The 18990-nt window shown below is 34.8% G+C and overlaps 1 protein-coding gene across 12 annotated transcripts in view; it reads left to right on the top strand.

The window, feature by feature from the left end:
- The window catches only part of LOC117177406 (glucose transporter type 1), a 583769-nt gene that overhangs the window by 276297 nt on the left and 288482 nt on the right, over nucleotides 1–18990 (top strand). For 9 of the 12 annotated variants that reach the window (XM_033368061.1, XM_033368060.1, XM_033368059.1 and 6 more), the window contains one exon: nucleotides 1553–2090. The exons of 2 other annotated variants lie outside the window; for them this stretch is intronic. In XM_033368061.1, coding sequence (XP_033223952.1) covers nucleotides 1561–2090 — 530 coding nt within the window. In that variant the 5' untranslated portion in view covers nucleotides 1553–1560. Of the gene's footprint in view, nucleotides 1–1552; nucleotides 2091–15425; nucleotides 15694–18990 lie in introns of those variants that run through there. One more of the 12 variants, XM_033368069.1, reaches the window with a different exon arrangement.

An 18990-nucleotide genomic window follows, 5' to 3' on the forward strand; every position in this document is an offset into this window, starting at 1 on the left:
AGGAAAATAACTGGAATTACTTTAAAAATAAAATGTATTAAGCATAAAGGAGAACAACTAAACCTATTTTTGATAGAGCGATATTAGTTTAAGATAATTTGTCAGCATAAAATAAGCAACTAGGTTTTTGATGAAAAACTCATTTGTTGAAAGTGGATTTGTTACAATTTCCATTAAATGGAATGGAACTCATGAGTACATGTTATAGGAGCCTAACTCAGATTTCACGATTTTACAGGAGAGATAAACAACCTTATTAAGGCCATGTGACGAGTGGGTCACGTTACCAGGTTCCTACCTTACTGCCACTTTTTTTATTGCCCAACTTATTTTCACGCGAAGCGCCACATCGAGTTGAAAATTTAGGATAATGAACAAGAAGCACTAAGAATGGTGGGCCTGTTACTAAATTTGTATAATTATGAAAAAAGTTTTTTGTTGTAAAAAGTAGCATTTCATATTCACAAGTTCAGCAGATTATCCACTGTGTCGTCATGGAAGTTAGTTATTCCAATACGCGTAAATAGAAACAAAAATAAAAACACGTTGCTTCTCGCAACTTTGAAAATGGTCAAAATAACGCGCGGTACATGGAAATGCCAGCGGCTGCAAGAAACTGGAGATGACGACACCGAATTAGGCAGGCAAGTTAGAGGCTAGAGTTGGATCATGGGCTAGAGGGAAGAATAATGGTGGTAAAGGGAGTAGAGGGGAGCAACGAAGGGAGAGCAGGAGTAGTGGGGGACATTGCTACTAGATATCTCGTTTTGGGAACCATTTGAAATAACACGATGAATCGGAAAAATCTACTAGACTGCTTACAAAACATTGAGTAGAAGTAAGGAAGCTTCTGCCTTAAATTTACTAGACGCTCGTAACTAGATTCATCTAGTTGACCCAACTAGACCTTTTTCTCCGTGTTGTGCAATCATTTGATTCATTGTGGATCGAAAATTCACACCTTGTGGTTTAGTGTGGGCTTAGCCAATTAAAAATACAAATATTGAAAAAAGATCCATACTTCTCTCAAAGAAAGTCTTAATATTCATTTGCCTATAATATTTATTTATCATATAATTTATATTATTCTGTCAACAGTTTTTTCCTTATATGTATTGTTATTCAAACACAAATTACTTGCAACATAATAAAAATCCATTATAATAGTGAAAATTGTAAAAATAACACTTCAAAGAAATGAATTTTTAATAACATTTTTTTTCTGTATTGTATAATGAAAAATTATCTTCAACTAATATCAGGTTGCAGTTATGAAATGTTCTCGCTTATGATAAAGCTCTAAAATTCAGTTTATCTTGTATGAAATATTTTCTTATTTTGACTTTGGTCCACCTAAATAATTAAAATAGAGCGGAATACTTTGAAGGAGATTCTTTTGAATTGAGGAATATTTTCCTCCATAGAGGTGACTGACCGGGCCAATGATCTGCTCCTATGGCGTTATTGAATGATGATTCGTTTTTAAATAAATAAATGCATAATATCCCGGTATATTTAAGCAGACATGTTCTGTTCGTGTTTTTCTAATCAGCACGAACGATGGTCGATTCACGCGGCTTCAAACAACCAATAAACCACCTGTGGAGTGTAGCTTCAGCGGCTGCTTCATCCGACGTGGATTCTGAGTGTCTGTACGAAGAGATTTCGAGCCTTTCGGGGCCTCAAGATTCCGAAGAGGGGGCGCCGATACCAACAAGTGATAGAGTCCGCAGGAGCAAGAGGAAGGAAGACGGGAGAGCCCGAAGGAGGAACGGTGCCGGTGCTACCAATAACTTCTCCAGGGTGGAGGAGGAATATGCAGTGCGTGGCAGTTACAGGGAGTCTGGGCATCATGACTCATTCGATTCAGGTGCAGCTACCCTCAAGCTGACGAGGGGGCGAAAAAATCATTCTCGATATCTTCAGACAACAACCACCACCACGACTACCACGTATCATCACGGGGGACGGATTCCCCGCTTTAACGCCAGGCCGTCGCGCCATCATTTTGGCCGCAGCTCCTTCAGTAATGAGACGCAGGAAGAAATACAGGAAGACGACGAAGCCACTCTCAGAGAGTTGCTTGTAAGGTATGTCTTTCAACAATCCTAAAACAATCGTCAATCCTCAATCCAAAAACACATTGATGTATACACCGATCCCACAAACACCAAATTCTATTAAAATATTCACTCAATGATCTTTTAATGACTAGATATCATAGAAATGTATAAATGGAAAGGCTTGATACGCTTTATATAAGTTGACCCGGTGAATGTTATCGTAATTTGCCGACATCCAGAGGAAGGTGCTTGACCACTCAAGACTCAAGACAAATTTAAACGAAACAATCTAATTTTTGAAGTATTCGAAAAACTATCTCCAAGTTAATGAATTTTTAAATCGTTTACCCTCATAGCAATACAATATTTTAGGATATCTCATGTTGGTCACAATAAATCCGTAGAATATTCCCTTTATGTTCCAAGATACCCTGTGGATATCCGCAATATATTTGCTGTATATTTACAGAATATCTCTTCAAGGCGAACATTATTATGTCCCGGGGATATCCATATCTCATTTTGGGAATTTTTTTGGACGTTTCTTGATATTCAAATATCGAACGTGAGATATATAAAATGTAACACTATCTTACATTGTTCGTTTTATTATTCAAAAAACGTGCAGAAAACATCCCAGGATGACGTATGGATATATTCCGTGGAAATAGGAATTCCCGCCTTGAGCACGGAGAAAAATAACATAAATTGCCGATCGATACTAGCAGATTACTCCACTTATTGCCAAAACATGACTAAAATAAAGAATAATTTTATTTTTATTCGACACAGCTTCACACTTTATGGCATGGATGGTGTATCGAATAATATTATTCACAACATGTGTATCGATAGTTCGACCATCGTTGTCTCTTAAACGGGTCGAAAGTATTGTTTTCAACCTTAGACTAGAAAGTTGAAAAACGCGATTTTTATGGTTCGGTAATCAATTTTCATCGAATGGGTTTTCATAATTCAAACAAAAAATCCGTTAAGACAGTCAAAGATTTTTTCCTTTAGATTTTCAAACAGAATTTATTAAAAAAATAACACCTTTAAAATTGGGCAATTTTACACTAAAAGCATTCTGAATTCAGCGTATTAAACAAAAAGTACTGAAAATCTTAAACAAATTAAGACTTAATTAGAAATTGCACAATATAGAGGAATTCAGATTATCTAATTTATAAATGCTTAATCTAGTTAATCTAGTTAGTTTTGAACATTTTTTATTTCATTATTTAGCTCCTAATTTTGTCAATTGGATATTGTGCAACTTTTGAATAATTAAAATTTTTAACGAGAAAGTTTTTAATCCTTTAATTAAAACTTGTACAATTTAAACGTTTTTTAAATTTGAAATTGTCTTGAAGAAATTAGTGTCTTTAATTTCTAATTTGCAACTTTTTGAATAGTTTGAGTTGGAATAACACAATGTTCAATTTATTTACGCGTATGGTATTTACCCCATTGATGTGATTTAAAACAATTTCTTGAGTGGTCAATGAACGAAAAATAAAAAAAATCTTTCTCCATGTTGCTGAAAAAGTTTGAGAAAAGAAAAAATTGTTTTCGCTGGACCAGTTAACAAATACCTGAAATGAAAAAAACTTTATATGACTGAAACATTTCAGCTGATTTCGCGAAATATTTTTTCTTGAAATAAAGCTTTAAAAGATCTTTATGTGAGTATTCTATTATAACTAGTCGTGATTGTCACGTCCATAAATATGAACTTATTGTTACATCTTGGTAAAATCCAACAGAAAAAAGAAATGGATAAAATCCTCTTCATCTAATAAACGAGGTATTGAAACATTAATTAGAACTGAAAAATAATTGAAAATGACACAGACATATGAAAAAAGTGTGTGGAGACATAAAATTCAACTACATAGAATTGTAGTATTTATCTAGTTTATTCAAAGTCTGCATTGATTGGAATTTTCTGCTTACCAGATTTTTTTATTCGACTTTGAATTTTTAGTTCAGGGAAAATTATTTTAAGTAGGCCACCATAAATCGACATTCGTGTTTTATTTAATGTTACATGATCGTCATTTTCCTCATGAACGACTAAACTTATTTGGACGATTCTTACGTTTAAATTTTTGTTTAAAAGTTGGCATTCCAGGAATATTCTCTCTGGCAAGTTTTTATTTAATTACCATTTGTTTATAAGCAAAGCCTAATGTGCCAAAGCCTTAATTATTCTCTTTTAACACTCTGGTACATGCGGTGTATCTAACAGATACATAGTTGAGCATTCTTCATCACTGGTTAGGCGCATGGAGCGGGACGTCGCGTGGTCCCCCTCCTTCCTATTCCTAACGCTCACGTTGCTCAAAAGTCTAGGCGAGCTTTTTTGTGATATTTTCATTAGCTACTTGGTAGTAATGCGGTAGTTTTAAAGTTCTAATATTAAGTCCTAAGTTTTTTTTGCGGTCATACATTCATGTTCTTTGAAGTTTCTATTTTGCAGGTATGATTGGATGTGTACTTACTTTAACTAGTCTTGGTTGTACTTAATGTACTGAGTTTTACTATTCTTAGTTTACTTTTTGACTGAGACGGCTGTGCCATTACAAGCACGAAGAACTGAAACTTATGTATGTGTTACTGACGAATGCACAACATTCAGGTTTAAGGGGCGCATATAATGGAGTATTAATAGTTGATCCCAGACCTCTCAGTGAAGCCTAGTATGTTAAATCACTAATAGCGTTGAGATTTCTTCATGTTCCATAAAATAGGCCCTAAGGGTTTGCTGCCTAAGCTTAGCTAATGCCGGGCACTGGCATAATTCATGTAGGGACGTTTCATCATCCCTGCCGCATTTCCTGCACTATGTCGGGGGGTTACACTCCATTTTGTGCATATGCTAGTTGAATTGGTTGGGCCCAGTGAGCATCTGAACCACTGCCCTTATGTCTTTCTTTGGTAGACCCAGTATTGCCCTCTCTCAGTCCGTTATGTCCGACTTTTCGGTGCCCTTGGTCTCTGTGTTACCAGTAGCATGTCTTCCAAGTGGGATCCTTATCTCCTCCTTCTCCTGCCGTTATATATTCCTGCTTCTGACCCTCTCTTTACCCTGAAGCCATCCAGATGATGTATATATGAAGTATACCAGATTTCTCCTCAGACGAGCGGGTTACCATTTGCTTGCCACCTATCGCTGCTTGAAATACAGACGCGGAAAGCTTTGGATAAGCTGAGGCATTTCGTTATTTTTTCTTCCTTAATCTCTAGAATCAGCATTGTGTAGATGTTACTCGGGAGCCCAGTATGCCCATACCTCCGAGGACATCTATTTACTCTTTCCAGGCAGCCTATCGCATGTTCCACTCTTGGAGTTATCGCGACATATGGGGCTTCTTCAGTGAGAATGAACCCTGTCCCCGCGTTGGGCGTAGTCCTCATTGCTCCCGTCAAACCTCTAAACGCTAGAGTTTGTTCTCGTCGCACCCTGTCCTGCAACATTTTAGGTTCCCCCAATGGCCACGAGATCGCACCCGCATGTAGGAGCCTTGGTTTAAGGACAGAATAGTAGAGCCATGCAAGTATTTTAGGCCGTAGATCCCACGCCAATGCAAAGGCCATTTTGCATATCCAAAAATTTATGACAAACTTCCTTATTGGGGCTCCAGATCGCATCAGAGCTCTACGATGTGCAGAGCCGACCCTTTAATACTCATCAACATTTCCAGATGAGTCCCCCTGACTAGGATTATAGAGTCATCCAAGTACCCCTGGGTATAGTAACCCTCTTTATTTAGCCTATGAAGAAGGCCATATACTACCTTGCATAACAGGAGAAGCGACAGGACTTAACTAGGCCTGCGCCCCATCTTGTTCCTCGTTTTCTTCGGCGTAGCAAGTTTATAATCCAGCATACTAGCTTGTTTGGCACGCCATACCTGAAAGCCTCTTGACAGATGACTTCTGGAGGAATATTGCTAAGAGAACCTTCTATATTTAACATCGTGCCCACAGAATACCCCTTTTCTTCTAGTTGATGCTCAAATTTTGACACAACAGCATGGAGTGCCGTTTCTACCAAGCAGGCTGCCTAAAAAGCATGCTGCCCTCTGCAGCAGGGAAGCCAAAAGCAGCTCATCCCTGATATATCACTCAGCCAGCTTATCCAACGTCTTCTGGATAAAAAAGGTTCAGCTGATTGGTCGAAAATCTTTGAAAGTAATGTAACTCTCCTACCCAGGCTTAGGAATAAAGGCTTTCATGCCGATGGCACGTGTTTTAGAGCAATGCTTGCCTCCTTTTGAGTTCCTCTTTATAGGAGTCCCAAAAATCTGTTTTTAATCTAAAATGTGAAAGCAAAGGGCTGTTTACTCTCGAGTTGAGACTCGAGCGATCTACATACTCCAGATTTACTCTATCGCGACTTTAAAATAAGAGAGTCTGCAGGTTTTAAAAGAGTTAGCCGAGGAATAAGAGTTTCTTAGAGTCCACAGGAGTCGAGCCGAGTTCTACTGCAGTTGATGGGCGTGGAAGCGTGTTTCTGATTCTTGAGTCATATTTGACACATGGCTGCTATACGAATGACTTACCTGTGTTCCACACACACGCCTTTAAATCCATAGAGTAGTAGCGTTAATATACATCTCGCCAAATTCCAATGTTTATTAATAAGTATAAATACCTCGCAATGCAGCCTATACGGTTCACCTATTTAGATCTATAGTGCGATGAGACTCGTAAGCTCTCCCACTGGGTACAGCCCAAACGAGCGCAAGCTACCTGTATCCTCTTCCAGGGGAACCCTTACCCTTAACACATACTATTTACCTCTCTCGGCACGCTCAGTCGTCGGGTTTCCCGGAGTGCGGGATCTATTGTTACTAATGACCCAAATTTATGTTTGAAAATAGAAACAGTCCGAATCTACATATTTTCACGCCAAAAGTTCTTTTAAATGAGCTTATGATTCTCTATTTTCTGATTTACCTCTGGTCAGTCATTTTCATAAACCTTGGCTTCTAATGAAGAGAGATGAACAATATGGCTTAAAGCAATTAAACGCATGATAATCACCCTGCTGAATCAGATCACAAATTATTAGTTAGCTCTTTGTCCGCAAGCGTGGACGCAAAGCTGTTAAAGAACCTTGCGGAAGACCCTCTTAAGTGCTAAACTTATTTATAGGAATAGAACATCAGTTAATGAAAGTTGATGTTTATTACCAGTTGAAAAAAATCTTTGTCGGATTCGTGGAAAATTACCCCCTTTATTGCCTAAGATTTGAAATGAAACTCACAAGAGAAGGGTGATTCTACTCGTTTTCGCGACCGAAAAAATTTAGAGTTTTTAGAAGAAGCAGTAAGTTTATATTTGAACGGAACGTTTGATTATTGTCCTCCTTTCTTCAAGCAGTTATTCACGTTACACGACTATTTCAACGGTCATTACATCCCTCTAGCTTTTTGTCTACTAAAAGATAAATGTCAAGTAACATGCGAGAAATGTTTTGCGGAAATCTACAGTCTTCGTACGGAGAAAGGTTTTACACCAAAACCAAAACAAAAGAATGATTGTTTTCGAAAAAGCAATTCACAACGCCGCGATAAGATTTTGGCCTTATGTTCTTTTTAGAAGCTTCAGAAGTTAAACACTGTTTTGCTTATGACTTCTTGCCCATCATGCCCTTGGAGGATAGACTAGTAGCGTTCATTCAATATTTGTTAAACACTTATATAAGCGACTCACCCGTGCAGAAATTGCCCAACTTATTCCCGAGTTCCGATCAGGGCCCGATCGGATTTTCCACATGTGGCCCCAAGGGGGCAGATGGCGTGGCTGGCGTCGGAACCACGTCGGGTCGGGATAGGTTAGACAAGATTACATCAAGTTTTCTGTTGTTATCGTGATATTGTTTTGTTTACATCGAACTTAAAATGCCAAAAGCAAAAAGTACATTGCGAGTTCGGAATCAGAGAATTGTTGGTGAGATTTCTTATATCCGCAATGAAGGCAAAGGTAAGCTTTAATTTGCTAGAATCAACATCACAATTAATTTTTAGCTTCTGAAGATTTCTAGCAATGTATTCGAGAAAGCGTCGTCATTTTGAGCGCATTTACTAATTATGTCAATAAAAAAATCTTTTCCAGCTGTTTAGAATTTTATATTTTGTTGCCGACATTCTGCAAACAGAGATTACCTTATACCAAATGTATGAATTTCCGGATTAGTAACATTATAAATTAAATTCTTTTTACTTTTTCCCGAACATAATCTCACTTTTTAAATCTCACTCCACGTGCCCCATGTGCATTAGTCAAATAAAAATAAAAATAAAAATTCATTTGTGTATGTGTGTGTAATAGCTCTAAATTTGAACATTGTTTGTCAAATAATAATAGTTTTCTTCAAAATGCAAACTATTATTGATAAATTCAAGTAATACAAACAGAAAATGTAAGGTAGTATATTGAAAATGAGATAAACGTATAATGATATATAATGAAGAATATTGAAAAATTGAAGTTTTGTAAAATGCAAAGTTGAAAAAATATTAATATAAAAACTTTTGAAATTTTACTAATTATAGAAATAAAAAATTAAAGGGGCCATATCTGGGACAGATCGGGTCCACATTTTGGATGCCCAGATCTGGGCTCGGTCGGGTAGGGCGTTTCATTTACGGTCTGGTGCTAGACAGATTATCCTGTCAGGCCCACATTTTTCTTGATCGGGGCCCGACAGGCGCCACATAAAAATTTCTGCACGGGCATCTCCATTTCCACTAAGAATCTAGGCTACGAAAAGTGCAGATTTTACAAGATAATGAATGCATGTTAAACGCTCCATTCTGACTTCAACAATTCTTTCTATCACTCACATCCAAACATTTTCAAAACCGTTAAAGTTTTGTTCAGAATCCAGGTTTATATCAATTTCAAATGCAATAGTATTGATCCTCTTCATCCACATCAGAATTCTCATTCGAAGAACAAACGTTCAACAGTCGAAAGTAGAATAATGGTTTACGATGCAAATATCATTTCTTGCCTTCAGTTTGTCGCTACTATCTCGTTAGAACTTAAATAGCAGGCATCACAAAACGAAATTACACAAATCCACAATTAGAATGTTTTATTCTTCTTACCGTTTTCAAAAATATCGGCCATTTTAAGGGCCACCAAAAGTTTTATACGGCGGAATATTTTGTTGTGCGTTCAAACCCTACTACTGAATAAAGAAGCAATACAATGAAATTAATAATATTCACCCTTCCATTCCCGTCCTTACCCCATTAAAATTTTAGATAAGATATTTTAATATATTTTCAACTACTTATTTATTAATTCGTTATTTCAACCTTCTCACATAATTTAAAAATGGAATAAAAGTTTAATTAAAGACGTCTTCTAAATCATTGGAATACTTGTACTCAAGAATAGACCCCTCGCTATGGGAGACCCGACGACTAAGCGCACCGAGAGAGGTGTGAGGGATAAAGGTCCCAATGGAAGGGTAAGCTTACCCAGGTAGCTTGCGCGCATTTGGGCATCACCCCTCCCACCAAATACAAGGTCCCACAATCCCTAGGGAGATAAAGAATTACTAAGTAGTATCCATTATTTCACGAGATAAAATTGTTTAGTGAGTCGCGCGAGAGCTGAGCATTCTGTGCATCAGTCTATTAAAAGGAATAGTAATTATTTAATAATAATAAATAAATAATTAATTAATTAATCATTAATTAATCATTAATTAATTAATCATTAATTCGTTAAAAAATGTTGGTCATTTTGCAACATTATTGTTAATAACTTACCAAGAAATGATATTTGCCACTAAAAACTGGTGAAATCTTCTCGAACATAAGTGCTAATAAAAAAATTCATTTTACAGCGAAAAAAATTACTTTCGATTTATGGTGGTCTACTTGCGATAATTTGACCTAAACTAAAAATTTGAACTCGCATAAAAAACTGATAAGCTAAAAATTCCAATCAATGATGATTTTTACTATGCTACATCAATACTACAATGCTATATGGTTCGCTTTTTTAGCTCCGAACACTTTTTTAAAAGTCGGTAGAATTAAATTTATTGTAACAGGAATAGCTATTAGATGAAGAGTATTTTTAAAACATCGTAAATAACTGGTATCAAATAGTCTTATATGTATCTGGCTCAGATAGGAATACGCGTCAGTGATACTTGTCATATAAAAGGATTGTTTTTCTAAAGATAGTTCAGTGTTATCTTAAAGGGGCCATAGCACGAAAATATTACATTTCCAAACACAGGTTTCACAGCACAAAATGCTCTAAAACAGTAAAAAACAGGCTAATTTTGTCAGGAAAATAAGGGAAAATAGGTTGCTACATAATTTTCCAAATTTCACTTGATGTCACATAAAATTATATCATGCGATTCTTAGAAGTTCCATTAAATATTCTTTAAGTTTCTACGGTTCGAATTCGAAACATTGCAAATTTTGAAGCATTTCATATTTTAAATCATCATGAAATTTTGTATTATTAAATTATTAATTGAATTCATTGCGTATTTTCTAAATTGAAATTGTTGAATTTCAAATTATTCAGTTTTCATATTTAAAGTCTGAAGTAAAACAAAAATGTGTTAAATTTTAACTAATATATGTATGCCTTATATTCCACAGAACAGGAAAATATTGTTTTTTCCTTTAGTTTTTCCTATTTTTTTTTATTATTGGTGCAATAAAGTATATAAACAGAAGTATGTATATAAAAATATAATAAATTACTGAGTTATATTAATTCGGTCTGTGGTAAAGGGAAAGGATGAGAAGTTTTTTTTAGAAAAAGGAGCAAAAATCTAGAAATGGGCGATAGACTGTAGCCAAGTCTGTATAAATTTACATTTAGAACGTGAAATTTCTAAATTTCGTCACGTTTTTAAAGTGTGTTATAACCAATAGAAATATCCAAAAAAGCAATCCTTTAAAACCAATATATAGATTGGTACGATAATAACTCCTGATAAAATATTCCTTTAATCATCAATCCATTATAAACTATGCCCTCTCAAATTGTAGTCCAAAAATATTGATAATTTTTAATTCATATTCTATGTCATTTTTTTGAATCTGCGATTGTTTAGTCAGTTGATAGATAGAATTATTTTCCAATTCTTAAATAAATATGAATAAATATTTACATTGATAAATAATACGTCTGTTTATAATTCGGATGACGAATTTAAAGCGATCGATTCTTTTATCTTTCCAACATTTGTTGCAACAAAAGGGACATACGTACATACACCTTAATAGAAAAGCAGTACAGAAAAGTTTTGAGTTATTTTGCTGAATCATCATGATGCACTTAATCTATTGGGGGTTTGAATGACGCTTTACATTTCATCGAAGGGAAAACAAACGCTCTTGTGCTTCTCGTATATATAATCGTGACAGTATGTAACCAGAGAATGCAATGCAAGGCTTTATGCCACGGCATCTATCTTTTATATACACATAGATAAATCATACACTATAGATCTGTTCTTGTAAATATCAATACATTTAATACATTTGATCATAACGATAATAGCATACACAAATAATTGTAGTTGTTACATGATTTCTATGGCTGCGGCGCTCGCAGGCTTACCACTGATTGCTCACTTTTCCATTTCACGTCCATTATTACAACGCATCACACAAATAAGTGTTTTCCAGTTTTACAGCAGTTTATTTTCAGATAATATATTTAATATCTATTGATTTAAATATATAAACACATATGAAAATCAATGACGATAATATATATGTATAGAAAAACTGTACATATAAAGTTTTCTTTTTAAAGATAGTATTAAATATAAAATAGGTTTAATTTCTCTTCAGTTCCTTTGATTGCATATACCGGTTATTGAAATATCATATCCTCGAATCATTTAAAGAGTGTTGGTTAAGTATAAAAAATTCCAATTTCTCTTTAACTAACTTCTATAATTAGTCTGTTAAATTTTCATCGTGGTCAATCTGTGAAAAAAGCGTTTCTATTACATTGTGAAAACTGGCTCTTGAACGAATGCACTAAAGAACGATATACATTTGCATCGTACATGGAGAAAAAGAGTGCTAACCTTACTGAATGGCGACAAAATGGATTTTTATGAAATGTTCACAGAACATCCTGTTCGCCACTTCTTTGTATGAACCCCGAGTACAAGGCAGATAAATATATCATATTGTAATGTTAATGTCAGTTACAATTTTTGTCTTTTAAATAAAAATAATCGCTGTCATTAAATTTATGAGTATGTACAAACATTGAAATTTAAATAATAAATGTTTCTAAATCGAGCGAAGTAGAATATACTAGAAGTTGAGAAAATTATTTTTTATCTGACATTTTACCTACTGAAGATACTTCTTTTAGAAAAATTCCTTCCTCGACAAAGTAAATTCCAGTTCTTTTTTAAATACTATTAATTTCCAACATGCGAAAATTAAAAGAAATATTATAATTTAAAAGTCGTTACAATTCAATAAAAATATAAAATATTTTTTTCTATACTGACCTACTAATGACTAACAACTGGAGCAGTACCAGGTGAGTAATGGGGCTGATACTGGCCTGGTACCAAGCCTGTAGTGTGAAGAGTACTGGCCCAGTGCCCTTATTATATTCAGACCAATACTGAATCAGTACATTAAGATGTACCGGCCTAGTTCCTCTACACTACAGTCTTGATACCTGGACAATACTGTATGCCAGTACCGTAAATAGTATCGAGTGGTATAGTGCCATAGTAGTAAATTTCCACCTGGGAAGATGTGTCACAAATCTAAGATTACAATAACTGACATTTACTAACATATAGAACAATCGATGGTTTGTATCCTTGCGAACCTTAGAATCTTGTAGATCACCGTAGATAAATGTTAGCAATTATTATTATGGCTTGCGAACATAATGTTCTCAAAAAGAAAAATTTGCAATTTTAATAATATATATTTTTTAAAATTAGGGTCCATACTTAAATTCATAAGCATCCGAAATTATGCCTGGGAAGGCTTAAAGTCCTGAAAGTCCTACACAGAAAAAACGAAAGATAAAGTTAACATCGATTCCAAGTGAAAGATTCGCCACAACAAAAACTAACCCTGCCAAATAAAATTTACATGAATCGAAGATAATTTCCGATTTTTAACCTTGCCTGGATAATCTTTCGCCTTATAATCACTCCATTTTTATTCGAGTTGTAGCAAGAATTGCGAGGCCAGCACTATCTATCGTTTAATTTAATTAAATTGGAGAGAAATGGGGATTCCCGTTTGTCAATAGCTTTTTCCGGTACCGGGAATCGAACCTGAGCTTTCTGGGGCTAAAGCGTAGGCTTTGGACCCACTCTGTCGGCTTTCGGGTTTTACTTCCGCCTCGCACGCTAAAAGAGCCTCGGCGACCCATGGGGTGAACAGTAGTCTAGCTAGGGAAGTTGTTCCTCTCCGGAGAGTCGTGGGACCGGTACCTCTAGAGAAAAGTTTTCTCTAAGTACTAAAGGGCATGTGACACAGCCAAATACCTGTATTATCGACCTCACTTTATCAGCTCACTGAATATTTTTTTGAACCTAAGAACTTTTTTTGTAAATAAAATATTGAGCTGAAACTTAGGAAAATGTATTAGAGTACAATAAAGTACGTTAGGTACTGCCTCTTGGTAGGAACTTTACTGAAAATTATTTTATCTTTTTTCTGAACCTCGACATTTTTTGAACGTTCGAACTTTTTTTATACATAAAAGATCGGTCTGAAACTTTGAGAAATGCAAGAACCGAAAGAAAACTACGTTAAAGTACAAAGCTTAATAATAAAAGATGTCAAAAAAAATTCCAATAATCAATTCCAACGGCATCAGCCGGTAACGTTGTACACGAAAATACTAACCCTCTAGAGCCTCGTCTAGTGGCCGCCAGGTTTCGTATTTTCGTGTACAACGTTACCGGCTGATGCCGATGGAATTGATTGTTGTAATATATTTTTGTACATCTTTTATTATTAAGCTTTGTACTTTAACGTAGTTTTCTTTCGGTTCTTGCATTTCTCAAAGTTTGAGACCGATATTTTATGTATAAAAAAAGTTCGAACGTTCAAAAAATGTCGAGGTTCAGAAAAAAGATAAAATAATTTTCAGTGAAGTTCCAATGCATCGGAAGTACCTAAACGTACTTTATTGTACTCTAATACATTTCCCAAAGTTTCAGCTCAATATTTTATTTACAAAAAAAGTTCTTAGGTTAAAAAAAAAATTCAGTGAACTGATAAAGTGAGGTCAGCAATATAGGTATTTAGCTGTGTCACATGCCCTTAAAGCTGTTGCTCTTGGTCGTTCGGAATCCACCTTAAATTGTAGGCCCCTCTCCCACCACCCAGTATGTGTGTGGGGGGTGTGTAAATGAAGAGAGAAAAAGGTGCAAGAAAAATGTAAACCTTTAGGGGACAAATTAGAAGCTTCCATTCCATTCCAGTTGCTTTTTGTGCTTTTTGGTAAATGGTATTAAATAAGTTTTCATTTGTCTACAATAGTGTAATTTATTGCGGAGGAGATATACCAGTAAAATACAATATTCTTTCGTTTTTTCTGTTGCTGATTTTACATGTTTTACCGAAATTTGCTCACTTCAGCGAGACGCTATAGATGAGATCAGAATTATTCTCCAAACCTCAGTTAAACTTTCGCCGAAATAAGTTTAATTTTTAACCGTTGTAAGTTTTACCTGCAACAAATCTTAACTTTTACTTTTATGTGTTGTTTTAAACTTTCGCCAAATTGCATGTAAACTTTAACAATGGGAAATTTTACATGCAGCGCAATTTAACTTTAGTCTTTTCTGTGTATTAAGAACCTAGATACTCACCCTCGATTGTTCAAGATGTCGTTTAATTGTCGATGACAGGATTTTATTTTTAAAATCTTCTACACTTACGATTAAAAAAATAATTATGCCTAACCAACACCTTAGCACTAACGATTTCTGGAGGTTATTAGAGGCTTTGTTTCACGAAAAGTTAGGTAAAGAAATACTTATTTGTGTGCATACCCGATATAAATACTTATCATCAAGTCATGCTAATTTTTGTGAATTATTTTGCCGACGGTTCGTTCCGCATAAAGTGATGGCCATTCTGCATTGATATTCCAAGCTCGCTTGTGAACGTGGGCAGCTAAGCAGGGTGAGTAAGCTGGCGGTGCGTCGCATGACGATGTAATGTACGATGTACAAGATGTACAATGATAGGACGTACTTACGTGATCTTATAGATTGGACGTCACGTACTAATGCGAGCGAATATTCCATTTAACATCTAACTGAACCACGACTGTGTTTCCAAACTAGGTAAAGTTTACAGAGTGAGATAGAAGCAGGGCGGGTGTCGACCCCAGCCCGCGCCTTACCTTCTACAACATTGGTTGATGGTTCATGGTTGGACAGCAAGCCGTGCAAACATTCAGATTCATTGATTGGATTTGGCGGAATCCAACAAATGTGCATATATTGTGACAAAGACAAATAATCTTTGACGAAAAACTGATTCTGAAGAGGAGAGAGTGGGGAGGCGTAGAAGCTACTGTAGTTTCGGAACACAGCCATGGTCTCCCTACCTCCAAGGTACATACCGACATCATCACTGCTCTGTTTTTTTCCCTTCTTATTTACTTTTTTTTCTTTTTTCAATCTTAATCCCAGCCTTTTTCTTACTCTCGCTCTATTGTTCATTCTCTTATGATTTCCTCCTTTCAAATTAATTTTTCTTTCTCTTTCTCTATCTCTGCGCAATCCTTTCAATCATATTTCATTTCGTTTCATTTTTGCTAATCACCCACTCATCTTTAAACGCAATGCATTCAACAATTACTTTTCACCATCTTATCCTCAATGGATCACTCTTTTATTGCCCTGCTGTGCACATCGGTCTATCATTTCATGGATCATGAAAATGAATTTCGGAAATCAGCTGCATAAATTTCTCTCAGTGAGCAGGTTTTCTTTCAACCTTCAGCCGAAACGTGCATAAAAGATAACATTTTTTGTACAAGTGCAAGCGTTGAAGCATAGTCATTCTTCAGAAATGCTACATTGTTTCACGGCGTAGATATTAAACCAGAATTTTTAAATTATGACGTTCCAATTTTTAATATCCATTTACAAAATTACACTTACGTGTGCTTTTAAACCATCATAAACTTTCATAACTGCCTTAAATTTCTGGTATGGCAAATCGGGGCCAAGTTGTTCATGTAAATTATTCTTCAAGTTATTTATTATTATACAATTTTCTTCCTTCAAATAGTTCAATTTATAGAAAAAATATAAAAATATTGAAAAATAAATACCGTTATGCTGGGACAAAGTTATAAATAATCATTGTTTTAAATTAATTAAGAGCAATGCTAAGGAAATGGCGAGGGGTTGACCACTCGATTTTTCAGTGTACATCAGATTTCAAGGTTTCAGAGATTTCAAAAGATTTGAAGAAATTCTAAAATTTTTCACAAAGATATAGAGGATTTTAAAGATTTCGAAAATTTCAAACATTTCAAAAGTTTTCAAAGATTTTACGATGAAGGTTTGTTCGCCAGTTTTCAGGAGTGATCAAACACGCGCATACAGAAAGATATTTTCAAATATTGATTTTATTTTATAATATTATAAAAATCGCAAGTCAGCTCCAAGGTTTTTAAGTGGGTTGTAAATTATAGTGTTTTAAACGATTTAAAATTCTAAAATAATGTCTTTTTCTTTTTTTTAATATCAATATTAATTTGCAATCTTCAGTAATGAAAGTATCTGTTAAAAAAATAAACATCTCCATATCACTTCGTCTAAATTATTATTAATAGAGCAATAAGCGTTAAGCTATACAACTCTACTCCGATATACCTTATGAATTTAGGAATACCTCATCACAAAAATTAAAAGTAAAAATGAACCATTGAAGAATCCAAATCATGATCCAAAAATCCTTGAATTTTCTTTCTTTTGCTACAAAATAAGTCTCTTAATCTAATGAAAAATGCAATTTCTTGCTTCTAGGACAATATTCTTTCACACCAGGAGGTAGGGAGAAAATAGTTGAAATCATTTGCAGGCGAAGAGACGTCACAGATTTTAACAGATAACGACTTTAGCAGATACTCATAAAAGTGGATTAACATAAGTTTGAAAGGTGGAATTCATCATTTTAGCGTATCATTTCCTTGTACAGATTGTATTTTCATATTCAGAATTTCTTCTTATTCATAAAGATAAAAGTCATGCGAGATACAAAGATGACTAATTTGACAAATCCTAATGCAATATTGCATATACACAAAAAGATAATTTTTTATCTCTGGGCTGGAATTTATAAAATTTCTTCGTGATGAAATCTCGTGCATCAAATTTTTGCTGACATGCTTTTTATAACAAGCATTCTACAGTAAAGGGATAAAAAGTATTGGAAGAGAATATTTTCAAGATAAAAAACTATAATATAGAATTTATTAATTAGTATGACTGCATATACAAAAATATTATACCTCCAAGGAGAAAGTTGGTTTGAGAATTTTTAATTAGATTTTTTTATTGCAAAAGAAAGCTCTGAAAAACGTGCGTGAAGCTAAGAATGACTAAAGCAAATATCATTAACAATTTTGTATTGGATAATATAGAAGGATGGAAGAAATATGCTTGCAAAGAGAGAAGAGGATGACAGAAGTTAGAATCATGCTACGGTAGATTTTCTATGATCTTAGGGCTTCGTTAAGAAAACAAGCAAGCTTAAATAATTTTGTGCACCTTGTGCATCGTGAGAGTAGTAGGAATATCATAAACAAACTCGAAGAGTCACTGTTCATATTAGACCTCTTCTTCATCTACCCGAGTAAAATAGCTTTGACTTTAGTTCGACTTGGTGATGTCTTGACTTCGTCTCCAAGACATCGATATGTGGCTGCGTTTATAAACTGAGTTGAGACATAAGCCTTCATCTTACTTTTATTGTCACGAGACGAGAGGTACGATGGCGTTCACTTGTCTCAAGACGAGCCTTCTCTTGGCTGAGATGGTCGGCGTAAAATTGTGTCAAGACAAAAATTTGTCGACTCAGAAATCAGATTAAAATTGATGAATGCAAATTTTTTAATTATTAAATTAGTTATTTTTTATTGAAAAATTTGGACTCTGTGAGTCTAAGCGAGTATAACCTTTAAAAATTTTGTTCAAAAAACTAAAAATTGTAACTTTCTAGAAGGATCTCCTAAGCAGTTAGAAATACGTAAAAACAAACAACATTTTCGGTATCCTCGTCAAACAAGTATGATACAAATGAAAGTCCGTAAATAAATTGATTGAATATATTTATATATTGTATAAAAATATACAAGATTGTTAAATCATTAACAAAGATTAGATTTTATGACAGTCAGAATGACCCTTTTTGTTAGGAAACGTATACACTTGAAGTTATAAATCGCTTGTCTTAGAGTCATACAAATTCGACTCAAGACATAAATGTATGTCTTCAAAACATAAAAAAACTTGTCTCCAGTTCATAATTGAAGTCTGGCTACGTCTCAAAACTGAGAAATGCTCAAGTCGAACTTTTCGACTACAGCATGTCTTTATTGGGGGAAATTCAAGTCCAAACCAAATCGAAGCATTTGAAAGTAAATTTACTCGGGTAAGCACCAAAAGAATTTAATCTTATGTGCACAGCTGCAGATCTCCTTAGCCTATCACCTTACCATATCACTACACAAACCTAGCCATGCTTTTAGTGACATTTGTACTTTGTCGGTGTTGTTTTCAATATATAACTATATAACATTGTTTATGTACGTAAAGTCTTCTCGCTGCCGAGCTATTAGCTCACGAAAATCGAACCAAAATTTCTGACAATCAAAGTGTACATTTAATTTTAGTAAA

Source organism: Belonocnema kinseyi, chromosome 7 (genome assembly GCF_010883055.1).
Source record: "Belonocnema kinseyi isolate 2016_QV_RU_SX_M_011 chromosome 7, B_treatae_v1, whole genome shotgun sequence".
Lineage (NCBI taxonomy): Eukaryota > Metazoa > Arthropoda > Insecta > Hymenoptera > Cynipidae > Belonocnema > Belonocnema kinseyi.